We start from the raw sequence: 14,210 nt of genomic DNA on the forward strand, positions 1-14,210 counted from the left end.
TTTATACCCTTTCCACCTGCGGTGAGATCAGGGATTCTGTGCCAGTAATTGTATGGACTAACGAATTGTGTTGTATGTATTTTGATGTGTGATTTTTTACATGTTCTTAAATTATGCCAGGTGGGTTCACAAATATAACATTATCCTTGTTATTAGTACCTGTAATGCATTAGGTTTGGCATATTTTAAGACAGCCTGATACGGGAAGTTCCATGGTAATTGTGCCTTCTGTCTTAACCAGGCAGGGGAGGGTATTATCTTGATCAGAACATTACAAAGGTGAGGGCTCTTCTGCAAGCTTTTGAGCTAAACATTATTATAGAAATTCCTTAGTTTGAAAGAAAAACTGTGTTTAAATAGCTATTTTACTGGATATTGGATGGTTAAATATTGGTTGAAATGAATCTCAATTTGAGACAAACCATTGCCCTAAAGCTAGAGTTACCCCCTGCTAAAAAACCTGGAGGCAGACCACTAGGGGGGGTGTGGGTTTGGGAAGGAACTGCCCAGTAAAAGTTCTTTACGACAGCTGCAAATCCTTGGTATGGCCAATATCTAAACCTGCCCTGGCCCAACCCCCTGAGCATGGGAACCAATCTATTATTAAAACTGTAGTGTAAGCCTTGCTTGGAAAAGTCTATGTCTTTAAGTTTAGGCAAGTTTAGTCCAGTTACTTGGTAAGTCTGTTGAAGCAGGAAAACCTTATGCTTCATTTCTATCATGCTGGTAGAGTTGAGAATATCAGGGCAAGTCAGAACCAAGGGACAAGAAAACTATGGTGACTGCAGTCATTTGACTAGTGGGGTAAGGGACAGTGAATGTGGTAAAATTGCTACATTTTTTAGTGTTTGTTTTTGCACAATAAAAGTATTATTGTACTTTCTAACTGTTGTTGCTAAAGTGACTTAGAATCTCTAAAAGGTACTGAATACAATCATGTGTCACATAACGTAGCACCAGGTGGCCATCCAACATTGAGTGGGCGCAAGTGGGTCAGAACTAAACTAAGTTATCTAGAAGCAAAAAATAATTCCAAGCAACTGACTGTGTAAGGTGAAACTATATTGCTGAATGTTAAAATAATTTTTGGAATATTGATAACATCTAGTAGAAGAAACCGGTGTTGCAGTTTTATAAAACATTTAATATGTTAATTGCACCAACATACAGAGCTTGTAAGAATCCTCTCAGTGGGCTTGATCTGTCGTCGGATCTCACATTCTCTTGGCTGAATTATTATGATTCCATCATCGGAAAAGACATAAAACATGTTCCCCACACTCAAGCCTATGGGAAAATGAGAAGAAAGCAGACATAATTGGATTATTTTGCCATACAAAGAAGGTCAATAAGACACCATGATAGTACAACATTATTTATATATAGGAATTCATTTTCACAATGAAAACATTGTGTACAGTCATGGCCAAAAGTTTTGAGAATGACACAAATATTGCTTTTTACAAAGTTTAAGGGGAGGAGGCTGCGCTGCGGAACGCATATGCCATATGCAGCTGAGATGAGAACATATCACTAGCTGTTTATACAATACATGGAAAGCATCTATCCCCATTCAGCTCTATTTAAACAAATACTTTTAGACCCATTACCAGCTTTGAAAAAATGCTCAGTACAGCACGAAACGCGCCAGTGGGTCTATATTTGTTGCAAGGATACCACCTTTCTGGAATATATTCGTGCTCTGATGATCGCTCAGTAGGAACGGAGCTATTGCCTGTCTGGTTTCTAGCCAGATTGTTATCTAGGTTACACTTGAACAGGTATCGCCTTCATTCGAACGGGCGCTGTGAGGAGTGATTGATACTGCCATACGGATGCCCTATTTCCTGGACTTACTCTGGAGATCAAAGCCGGTACCGATAAGTGAATAACTGCTTGATTTGATCTAGGAAACATATTTTGGAAATCTCACTAGGAGCAACATTAAAGAGGCATTCAACAGGGAACTATGTAACGACTGATTACCAGAACTTGTATTATGTTGAGCCTCTGTTGCCCGTGGTTTCCGTTTCGATTGTTTATTTCTCAATATACGCCTATAGCTGGATAATTTCCTTGAGAGAAGGATATAAGGGTTATTCCCTTCATTTTACTCCATTTGACAACATTACGATCTGAGCACGAGCAATTCTATTAGATTCCATTATCATTGAGGATATACGTTTCAGTGGTTTTTTTACCACGTTATGGGCTAACTATCATCATCATCATCATCATTTATTTATATAGCGCCAACATATTCCGCAGCGCTTTACAATTGGGGACAAACATAATAAACTAATAAACAAATTGGGTAAAACAGACAAAGAGGTGAGAAGGCCCTGCTCGCAAGCTTACTATGTAATTAATTAATTTATTTATCTATATATGTTCATATTATGCAGTTATGTGTTTTATTTATGTATTATTAAATGTGCTTTTTAAGAAAGTATTATTTTTCTGCTCATCTTCATTTATTTAAGAGGTCCTCCAGAAACACACACACACATTTTTACATATGTTATTTATTTATCACTGTTCCGCAGCCTCCCTCCCTTTTTCTTTTTCTTGTGCATTGGAATTAATTGGCTGTGCAATAGACCTTTGGCTTGCTGCAGTGGTTGCTGATATCAGATTTTATTATATTTATTATAGTATTTTATTACATTATATTTATTATATATTTTCTTCTTTTATTATTATATTATTAGTGTTAATTATTTGTTCTTAATTTTCGTCCGCGAGCGCAGATTAACCCCTTAGTGGGTTTCCTCCATTCTTTTCACAAAGTATCCTGTTTCAGTGTTTTCAGAGCTTTTTGTCTGATGTTGCTACGGTATACTGAAGTAAAATTAGAAGCATTTCATAAGTGTCAAAGGCTTTTATTTACAATTACATTAAGTTTATGCAAAGAGTCAATATTTGCAGTGTTGACCCATCTTTTTGAAGACCTCTGCAACTCGCCCTGGCATGCTGTCAATCAACTTCTGGGCCACATACTGACTGATGGCTGCTCATTCTTGCCTAATTAATGCTTGGAGTTTGCCAGATTTTATGGGTTTTTGTTTGTCCACCCACCTCTTGAGGATTGACCACAAGTTCTCAATGGGATTAAGGTCTGGGAAGTATCCTGGCCATGGACCCAAAATTTAGATGTTTTGATCCCCAAGTCACTTAGTTATCACTTTTGCCTTATGGCAAGATGCTCCATCATGCTGGAAAAGGCACTGTTCATCAACAAACTGTTCTAGGATGTTTGGGAGAAGTTTCTCTTGGAGGAGGTTTTGGTAAAATTTATTATACATGGCTGTGTTCTTAGGCAAAATTGTGAGTGAGCCCACTCCCACAAGTGCAGAGCTTGTTCAGGAATGGCAGCAGACAGGTGTGAATGCTTCTGCACGAACAGTGAGACAAAGACTTTTGAAGGATTACCTGGTGTCAAGAAGGCCAGCAAAGAAGCAACTTCTGTCCAGGAAAAACATCAAGGACAGACTGATATTTTGCAAAAGGTACAGGGTGGGACTGCTGAGGACTAGGGTAAAGTTATTTTCTCTGATGAATCCCCTTTCAGATTGTTTGGGGCATCTGGAAAAATGCTTGTCCTGAGAAGGAAAGGTGAGCGCTACCATCAGTCCTGTGTCATGCCAACAGTAAAGTATCCTGAGACCATTCATGTGTGGGGTTGCTTCTAAAGCCAAATTAGTGGGCTCACTCACAATTTTGCCTATGAATACAGCCATGAATAAAGAATGGTACCAAAACATCCTCCAAGAGCAACTTCTCCCAACCATCCATGAACAGTTTGGTGATGAACAATGCCTTTTCCAGCAAGATGGAGCACCTTGCCATAAGGCAAAAGTGATAACTAAGCGGCTCGGGGATCAATATATCGAAATTTTGGGTCCATGTCCAGGAAACTTCCCAGACCTTAATCCCATTGAGAACTTGTGGTCAATCCTCAAGAGGCGGGTGGACAAACAAAAACCCACAGATTCTGACAAATTCCAAGCATTGATTAGGCAAGAATGTTGATTGACAGCATGCCAGGGCGAAATGCAGAGGTCTTCAAAATGAAGGGTCAACACTGCAAATATTGACTCTTTGCATAAACTTAATGTAATTATAAATAAAAGCCTTTGACACTTGAAATGCTTGTAATTTTACTTCAGTATACCATAGAAACATCTGAAAAAAGGTCTAGAAACACTAAAACAGCAAACTTGGTGTAAAACAATACTTGCATCATTCTCTCTGCTGCCTTAGATACCGTTGACCCCGCACTCCTTTTACAAACTCTCAAGTCTATAGGCCTCTGTAACACTGTCCTCCTGATTTTCCTTTGACCTCACCAACCGCTCCTTCTTAGCCTCTACACATGACTGTGCATCCCCTCCTCTTTCCTTACCTGTTGGCATTCCTAAATGTTCCGTTCTTGGCCCCCTGCTTTTCTCCCTCTACACCTCCTCCCTTGGTGTCCTCATCTGCTCTTTTGGGCTCCAGTACCACCTCTATGCTGATGATACCCAAATTTATCTTTCACCCACTGCCCTCTTCCCTTCCCTTCTGTCTCGTGTCTCCTGCTGTCTCTTAGCCATCTCATCTTGGATGTCCCAGTGCTTCCATAACCTCAATATCTCCAAGACTGAACTTATCGTCTTCCCCCATTCCAGGACTCTCCCACATCCTCCCCTCTCTATTTCTGTTAATAACACTACCCTTGCCTCTGTCCCTCATGTCTGATGCCTTGGGGTCATCCTTGATTCCTACCTCTCATTCAAGCCTCACATTCTGTCCTTCTCAAAATCCTGCTACTTCCACCTTCGGAATAAATCCAAGATACGCCCCTTTCTCACCGCGGAAGCTACGAAAACCCTTGTTCACTCACTTGCTAGCTCTCTGTTACGGTGCTGGTAGTTACAGGTCTGATAGTCAGAGCAGGCCTGTACACGACCAGATGCTGAGTCTACTAGGTTCAGAATAAGGAGGCAAGACACGATGTAGTTCTTCAAAACTTCAATGAAAAACATATATATATATATATATATATATATATATATATACAGATGATGATATGCAGATGTCAATTAGCCACGGCAGAGCGTGACGAGGTGGTAAACACAATAGCAGTCTATTCACAGCACAGATAATAATATGCAGGTGTCCAATAGCCACTGCGGAGCGTGACAAGGTGGTAAACACAATAGCAGTCTTCACAGCACAGATGATAATATGCAGGTGTCCAATAGCCACGGCGGAGCGTGACAAGGATAAACACAATAACAGTCTTGTTATGTGCACATGAACAGACTTGCAGCAGGCTGTGAATCAGTAGAGGCACAATAGAGAGAAAACAAAGTCTTGGTAATATGCACAAGATGATACTTGCAGCAGGTAAATCCCAGTAGAAGTGCTCCAGCACTAGGTAGAGAACTGAAACTTATACACAGGAAGACACAGGATACACAGGAGTCCAAGGAATCAGGCTAGCAACAAGTTGCACTGACAGTGAGCAGTTGTCAGTGCTGAGTTTAAATAGAGCAGGTAAAGTGACCACGCCCTGAGGGTGAGTCATGTGATGCACAGAAAAACAGAGCAGACAGGGAAAGTAACAAAACCTGGTCAGGATTGTTACAGTACCCCCCTCCCTAGGGGTGGACTCCGAACACCTACAATATTTTTTTAGGGAATCTTTTCCGAAACTGTTTGAGTAAACGAGGAGCATGAATGTCTGAAGCTTTAACCCAAGAACGTTCCTCAGGCCCATTGCCTTTCCAATCGACCAGGAATTGCAGTGATCCTCTGGATCTACGAGAGTCCAATAGTTGTTTAATCTCATATTCAGTTTGATCTTGAGAAGTAGCCGGAGGCGGAGAAGCTGTGACTCTTGAAAATTGATTTTGTACCACAGGTTTTAACAGAGAGACATGAAACACATTGGGAATCCGTAGTGAGGATGGAAGTTCCAATCTGAAAGCTGCTGGATTAATTATCTCGGAGATTCGGTAGGGACCGATAAACTTGGGTGCTAGTTTCATACTAGGAACTTTTAAACGGATATTTTTGTGGATAACCAGACAAAAAATTTTTGGCCCGTGCAGCAGAATTCTCCAGATTACTTTTGGTTTGAGTCCAAATGAGAGAAAACTTGCGTAGCAGGGAATTTACTGCAGGAACTGAGGAGATAGGAGTTTGAGAAAAGGTAGGTGGTCTGGGATGACATCCATACATGACAAAAAAGGGTGAATTACCAACAGCTTCATGGAAATGATTGTTATGGGCGAATTCAGCCCATGGGAGGAGTTCCAGCCAATCCGCTTGGTGAGCAGACACATACATTCATAGGAATTTTTCGAGCTCTTGGTTAGTCCGTTCGGTCAGGCCATTAGACTGAGGATGGTATGCCGATGAAAAGTCCAATTTAATGCCTAACTGAACAAAAGGATCTCCAGAACCTTGAAACAAACTGAACCACGGTCTGACACGATATGGAGTGGACAGCCGTGGAGGCGAAATATTTCTTTGATAAAAAGTTCTGCCAACAATGCGGAAGAAGGGAGTCCTTTGAGAGGAATGAAATGATTTGCTCTCGAAAAACGGTCTGTCACCATCCAGATAACTGTATGAGCTTTTGAAGGAGGCAGATCAGTAATAAAGTCCATAGATACTTGAGACCAGGGTACTTCAGGAACAGGTAGAGGAATAAGAGGACCGAAGGGTCTATGTCGAGGAATCTTATGTTGTGCACATTTAGAGAAGGCAGAAACATGATTTTACATCTTTCAGAAGGGATGGCCACCAATAGTACCGGGTCAGGAGTTCTCCAGTCTTCTTGGCTCCAACATGACCCGAGAAGCGAGATAAATAGGCCCTGCGTAACAACTTGAGACGTAGATGTGGTAATATGAAGGTCCGGCCTGGAGGGCAAGTAGATTTATTCACAGGAGTAAGAGACAACTAGGGTCAAAGATGGGATGAATGTCCTCAGGAGAATCCTGGTCTTCGGAATGAAAGGACCTAGAAAGTGCGTCTGCTTTTTTATTTTTTGATCCCGGACGGAAGGTAAGTCTAATATCAAATCTTTAAAAGAACAAGGACCATCTGGCTTGACGCAGATTCAGACTTCGAGCCGAACGGAGATAAATTAGGTTCTTATGGTCTGTATATATTGTAATAGGAAACAAGGCCCCTTCCAAGAGATGTCGCCATTCAGACAGGGCTAATTTAATAGCCAATAATTCTTGATCTCCTATACCATAATTCTTTTCTGCTGGGAGGAATTTGCGAGAGACAAAACCCACATGGATGTAGTTTCCTAGAAGCGTTACGCTGAGACAAACCTGCACCAGTGCCCACAGAAGATGCATCTACCTCCAAGAAGAAGGAACGTTGGCAATCAGGTTGCTGAAGAATAGGAGCAGAAGAGAAGGCTGCCTTTAGATGCTCAAAGGCAGAGATGGCCTCGGGGGACCAAAGCTTGGGATTGGCTGATTTCTTGGTAAGAGCAGTAATGAGGGCAATGATGGTAGAATACCCCTTGATGAATTGTCTGTAATAATTGGCGAAGCCAAGGAAGCGTTGGATAGCTTTCAACCCGGTTGCTCGAAAAGGCACTTTTCAAGTTTACAGAAGAGGTTGTGTTCTCTCAGACGAGTCAGGACTTGACCTACATGCTCCCTATGTGAAGGGAGGTCTCGAGAAAATATGAGAATATCGTCCAGGTAGATGATGACGAATTGATAGAGAAGGTCTTGGAAAATATCATTCATGAGGGTTTGGAATACAGCTGGAGCATTACAAAGCCCAAAGGGCATTACAAGATATTCAAAGTGCCCATCATGTGTGTTAAATGCTGTTTTCCATTCGTCACCTGCTTTAATACGAACGAGATTGTAGGCCCCTCGTAAATCTAATTTGGTGAACACAGTAGCGCCTTTAATGCGGTTGAACAGCTCGGAGATGAGGGGTAACGGATACCTATTCTTAACGGTAATAGCATTAAGTCCTCGAAAATCAATGGAGGCCGCCATCCTTCTTTTTAACGAAAAAGAATCCAGCACCAGCCGGAGAGGTGGACTTCCGGATAAAAACTTTTTGCAGGTTTTCTTGAATATATGTAGACATTGCCTGGGTCTCAGGAAGAGAAAGGGGATATACACGGTCATGAGGAATAGGTTTGTCAGGAAGAAGTTCGATTCCACAATCCCAAATGCGATGAGGGGGAAGGTTGGTTGCCTCCTTTTCACAGAAGACGTCTGCATACTGTTGGTATTGATGAGGTAAAGATGGTAATGACAATGCATTGGTTAGATGAAGAGGTACTACTTTCTTCAGACAGTGAGACTGACACCGTGATCCCCAGGACAAAATTTGAGCAGTATGCCAGTCCAGAGTTGGGGAGTGGAGACGTAACCATGGCAGACCTAACACAAGGGAATTGATGGTCTTTGGAAGAACTAGGAAGGATATTTTTTTCCTGGTGCAGGATTCCAATTTGAAGGGTGAGGGGAACCGCCCGGAACTGAATGAAGCCTCCTGGAATATTACTGCCATTGATAGCTGTGAGGCGTACAGGACGTTCTAGTGGTGTAGTAAGAATATGATATTTTTCAACCACAGTGGCGGCAATAAAATTACCGGCTGCACCAGAATCCAGAAAAGCATCCAACGGAATAGAGAGATTCCCAAAAAACAAACAACAAGAGGTTCTCTTTGTGATGAGAACTGTTGAGGGAAAAATCAAACAGACCTAACGGGGTTCCCACTTGCTCTATTTGGTCTGAGCGTTTTCCTGGACGCGTAGGACAACTACTGATGGGATGGGACTTCCCTCCACAATAGAGGCACAGGTTATTTTTAAATCTTCTCTCTCTCTCACTTGGAGAGAGGCGGGACCTACCCACTTGCATGGGTTCCGTTCGGGGCTTAGCGGCCCCTAAGTTATGGAAAACAGGGCGATGATTAGGACACCGAATCTGTTCCTTTTCTTGAACCCTCTCCTTGAATCGAAGATCTATTTTGCCACACAATGAGATCAGATCATCCAAGGAAGATGGGAGGTCACGGGAAGCCAACACGTCTTTTATTTGATCAGATAGGCCTTGCTAGAACGTGGCCACCAGTGCTTCGTCATTCCAGCGCAGCTCGGAGGCCATTGTCCTAAATAAGATAGCATATTGTCCCACAGAATGAGAACCTTGTCGTAAACGAAGAATTCCTGTAGCTGCACTGGAAAGCCGACCAGGTTCATCAAAAATGTTTTTGAAGGTTGTCCGAAATTCTGTATAATTTTGCAGCAAGGGGTCATTCTTCTCCCATAGGGGTGAGGCCCAGGCCAGGGCTTGACCAGAAAGAAGGGACAAAATGTAGGCAATTTTTTACCCTATCCGTAGGAAAGTTTCTGGGCAATAAATCGAAGTGAATTGCGCACTGATTCATGAATCCTCTACCTGACTTGGGGTTCCCATCGTACATAGGAGGATTAGGAATTTGTGGGTACATGGTGGTTGTGTTAGCAGAAGACTCAGCAGATGTCTTAGATTTATGGGAGGATGCCAGAGTGTCCTGAAAAGAATCCAGACGAGAGGATACATCCTGTAAGAACTGCATGAGTCGATCTTGATTGGTCTCTTGTTTTTCCACTCTCCCTATTAGGTGTTGAAATAGGTCCTTGGTAGTGGGATCGTCCATGGTGTTCATTTCCTTTTTTGGGTCAGTGCAAATTGTTACGGTGCTGGTAGTTACAGGTCTGATAGTCAGAGCAGGCCTGTACACGACTAGATGCTGAGTCTACTAGGTGCAGAATAAGGAGGCAAGACACGATGTAGTTTTTCAAAAATTCAATGAAAAACATATATATATATATATATATATATATATATATATATATATATATATATATATATATATATATATATATATAAAAAAGAGAAGCGCCAAACATAGTGTATTATCACCAATTAATTAATGTGAAAATAATTATTCCAGATTAGCCCCGTACCAGATTGCAGATGATAAATTGCACATCTTTGTGATATTCCACTGGAATTCAAAACTGGCCTCCGAATTGGATTTACACACTAGGGCTCAAAAGGAAATAGCAACACAATAGTGTAGTACATTCATGACAAGTGCGTTATTTTCATAAAAAAATAATGAAATTTAATAGACATGGCACATTCCAAAAAGACAAATATATTGCCCGTACATTGAAAAATGCTGGCTTTTAAAAAAAGTCTATTGCGGACGAAACGCGGCAAGGAGGCAGTATTCTTCTCTGTGTGCTCCAGCCAGCAGCAGGAGGAGTTTCCGGTCCATGCTTGGATTAATTTGGAACTTTCTGTCACAGATAAGCCTGCTTATATTTTATTCAATGTACGGGCAATATATTTGTCTTTTTGGAATGTGCCATGTCTATTAAATTTTATTATTTTTTATGAAAATAACGCACTTGTCATGAATGTACTACACTATTGTGTTGCTATTTCCTTTTGAGCCCAGGGCTAGATTTACTAAGCTGCGGATTTGAAAAAGTGGGGATGTTGCCTATAGCAACCAATCAGATTCTAGCTTTCATTTATTTAGTACCATATACAAAATGACAGCTAGAATCTGATTGGTTGCTATAGGCAACATCCCCACTTTTTCAAACCCGCAGATTAGTAAATCTAGCCCCTAGTGTGTAAATCCAATTCGGAGGCCAGTTTTGAATTCCAGTGGAATATCACAAAGATGTGCAATTTATCATCTGCAATCTGGTACGGGGCTAATCTGGAATAATTATTTCCACATTAATTAATTGGTGATAATACACTATGTTTGGCGCTTCTCTTTTTTCTATAGGTTTACATCTGCAATCTGATGTACAAAAGTGAAGCAGCCTACTGTATGGGAATTTATATGCTTATGAGCACGTTTGTTCACGTGTTGTTTTAATTTACACTGAGCGCCGTTGTCTTTTCCACTATTTTATATATATATATATATATATATATATATATATATATACACTCATGCACAGGAAGACACAGGATACACAGGAGTCCAAGGAATCGGGCTAGCAACAAGTTGCATTGACAGTGAGCAGTTGTCGGTGCTGAGTTTAAATAGAGCAGGTAAAGTGACCACGCCCTGGGGGTGAGTCATGTGATGCACAGAAAAACAGAGCAGACAGGGAAAGTAACAAAACCTGGTCAGAATTGTTACACTCTCGCCTTGACTACTGTAACCTCCTTTTCTCTGGCCTACCTGACTTTCACCTAGACCCTCTTAAGTCTATCCTCAATGCTGCTGCCTGCCTCATTTTTCTGTCCCTCCCTTATATCTCTGCTGTCTCCCTCCGACAGTCACTACACTGACTTCCCATGGCTTACAGAATTAAATTTAAACTTCTCACCATCATCTTTAAAGCTCTTAATCAATCCTTCCCTCCCTACATCTCCAAACTCATCTCTAACTACACTCTTAACCGCCACCTCCGCTCTGCCTGTGATCGGCGCCTGACTACTTCACTGATCACCTCTTCTCACTCCCGTTTCGAGAACTTTGCCTGGGCTGCTCCCCAGCTGTGGAACAATCTTCCATGTTCCATCAGAGTAGCATCTACTCTCAAAGGCTTCAAGCGTGCCCTTAAGACTCATTTCTTTATTCTAGTTTATCAGTCCTCCTCCTAACTCCCTGGTCCAGATTCTCTCTCCCAGTTAGTACAACCCTATTTGTGTCTCCCCCTTTCCTTTAGGATGTAAGCTCTCAGGAGCAGGGCCCTCTTCCCTTGTGTGCTCCTTCTACTATTCCATCACCTCCTGTACCTCTTGGCCTGCTTCCCTAGAAATACAAGATGATTGAGCGCTACAAAAATTTGTTGTAAATGTAAAAGGTAAACAAATATATCTGGAAATGAGCTGCAGCAAGAAGATGGGAAACCGACAACCCATAAAAATAATTACTAAGAAATCCAAAAGTTCCAGCGCAAACATACCACCAGAAGAAATATATATTTAAATAAGAGATACCAATCGGTGCAAAAAATTAACAAATTATTTACCATAAATCACATGAAATTATATTATAAAAACAAACATGTTAAAACAAATTAAAATAAATATGCAATTATAGCTATAGCATATAAGTGTGATATAATTCAACCAATACACGTTGTGCATAAGAATCCAGACCTCCAGATAGTAAGTGGCTCACATAAATTCAATTAGGGAGAAAGAAATATCCCATATGTACTGACATGCAAGGAATGTTCCGATATACTATGAGGAAAACAAGCAGTTAGATTACCAGGGATGACAGCCGCTGATATTGGCCGACTACAGCGAGGTAGAAAGAAATATAGGATACCTCTCACGAACTCCGCCTGTACTTGCGGAGCGCGGGTCTCCGGATTGAAACGATCAATGAACTCACGTGAGTATAGGTGCGCACCAACTGTCCGGTCAGAGAGCAGTGTCCTCAAACAAAAGCTCCTCTATAATTGGTTCTTATCAAGGCAATGGAAGATAGCCAGTAGTAGATTAAAGGGTAGATTAATTATTCAACTGCTGAAGAGTTTCGTCTGCTCCCAGCAAACTTTTTCAAAGCAATAGTCTAGTCCACGCAATAGCTTTCTATATAAAGCCATTAAACAGTTTGTGATTGGTAGATTGTTAAATGGTCCATTATAAACACCTGAGGGTGTTTTCCTCAGCACAAAATAATTTAGAAGCAATAGATGATTATACAATTACATATATAACTTATCCTTTCTATAGAATAGGTTCCCATTTCAGAATAGATAATAAAATACATAAAAGAAAATATAATATTGCACCAATTGCACTTTTCTCCAAAAACATATTCTCAATCTGACTTCTCCCATTGATACTCAATAAAGTGCATTTTTGAATGTGAATGCTAACAATTTGATCACTAGATCTCAATAATATTCCAATCTGAACCTTCAGATATTAAACTCACTAGTATATCAATAATCCTTAATAAATTGTTTGAACAAAGCACACATAAATAAAGGTGTATATTTCTATATGTGGAATGACTCATGTAAAATACAGGTCTCCCATCTAAACACTGACCAGACTAAACTCTGCTTAGCTTCATGAGTAGTTAAGGGGGAAACAACTCCAAGTGTAATGTAAAAAGAAATCACAATACTCCATATATCTCGCAAGATTCACATAGAAAATTAAAGTAAATTACAAATACCAATCATTAAATTCTATAGTTTCATTAAGCCCATCAGGTGACAAGGTTTGCAGCTTAACAATCCAGAGGCTTCCTTTCGACATAGGTTTTTATATTTGTCTCCGCCTCTAGAGGTATTATCAAATTTTTCCACCCCCGTAATAGTCAGCCCTATTGGGGAGCTTTCATGTTTATAGAAAAAATGTCTGAACACACTATGGGCTAGATTTACTAAGCTGCGGGTTTGAAAAAGTGGGGATGTTGCCTATAGCAACCAATCAGATTCTAGCTATCATTTTGTAGAAGGTAATAAATAAATGAAAGCTAGAATCTGATTGGTTGCTATAGGCAACATCCCCACTTTTTCAAACCCGCAGCTTAGTAAATCTAGCCCTATGTGTTCAAAGCCCCCATAGAATATTAAGTCTGTGTTCACGAAACCTAAATTTCAAGGACCGGGTGGTCTGACCCACGTATTGAAGGCCACATGGGCACTTCAATACATAGATAATAAAAGTAGAGTCACAATTAATAAACTGCCTAATTTGGAACTCAGATCCATTCATTCTAGAGTGTATAACCTTTTTTTTCCATTTTCCGCAAATTTGCACGTTAGACAGACCCTTTTTGTTACATCTGTAACATCCACTTGGTTTAGTTGATGGCCATCATGAATCTTTTTTATCAATATAATTACATATTGACTCTTTTCTCAAAACACTAGGAGCTAGAAGATTTTTCAAAATATTATTTCTCTTGAAAACTACTTTTGGCTTCGATCCCAAAATATTTCCTAAAATAGAATCCTGTTGTAAAACTTTATAACTCCTAAAAACAATATTCCTAATCTGACATGATTTACTATTAAATTTAGAAATGAACACAGGTAAATTATCTTTTTTATACGTTGACTGAATTTCTTTCAGTTTATTGGGGACTAATAAATTACCTCTGGCCTGTTATAATGCAAAATCTTTAACTTCTTGTATTAAACCATCAGGATAACCTCTATTTAAGAAATTATT

The 14,210-nt window shown here is 40.4% G+C and overlaps 1 protein-coding gene across 1 annotated transcript in view; it reads right to left on the bottom strand.

Moving 5' to 3' along the window:
• The window catches only part of FSTL4 (follistatin like 4), a 1,520,806-nt gene that overhangs the window by 95,598 nt on the left and 1,410,998 nt on the right, over positions 1-14,210 (bottom strand). The window contains exon 12 of the mRNA XM_075209744.1: positions 1,169-1,287. Within this exon, the coding sequence (XP_075065845.1) occupies positions 1,169-1,287 (119 nt within the window). The remainder of the gene's footprint in view (positions 1-1,168; positions 1,288-14,210) is intronic.

Source organism: Mixophyes fleayi, chromosome 4 (assembly GCF_038048845.1).
Source record: "Mixophyes fleayi isolate aMixFle1 chromosome 4, aMixFle1.hap1, whole genome shotgun sequence".
Classification (NCBI taxonomy): domain Eukaryota; kingdom Metazoa; phylum Chordata; class Amphibia; order Anura; family Limnodynastidae; genus Mixophyes; species Mixophyes fleayi.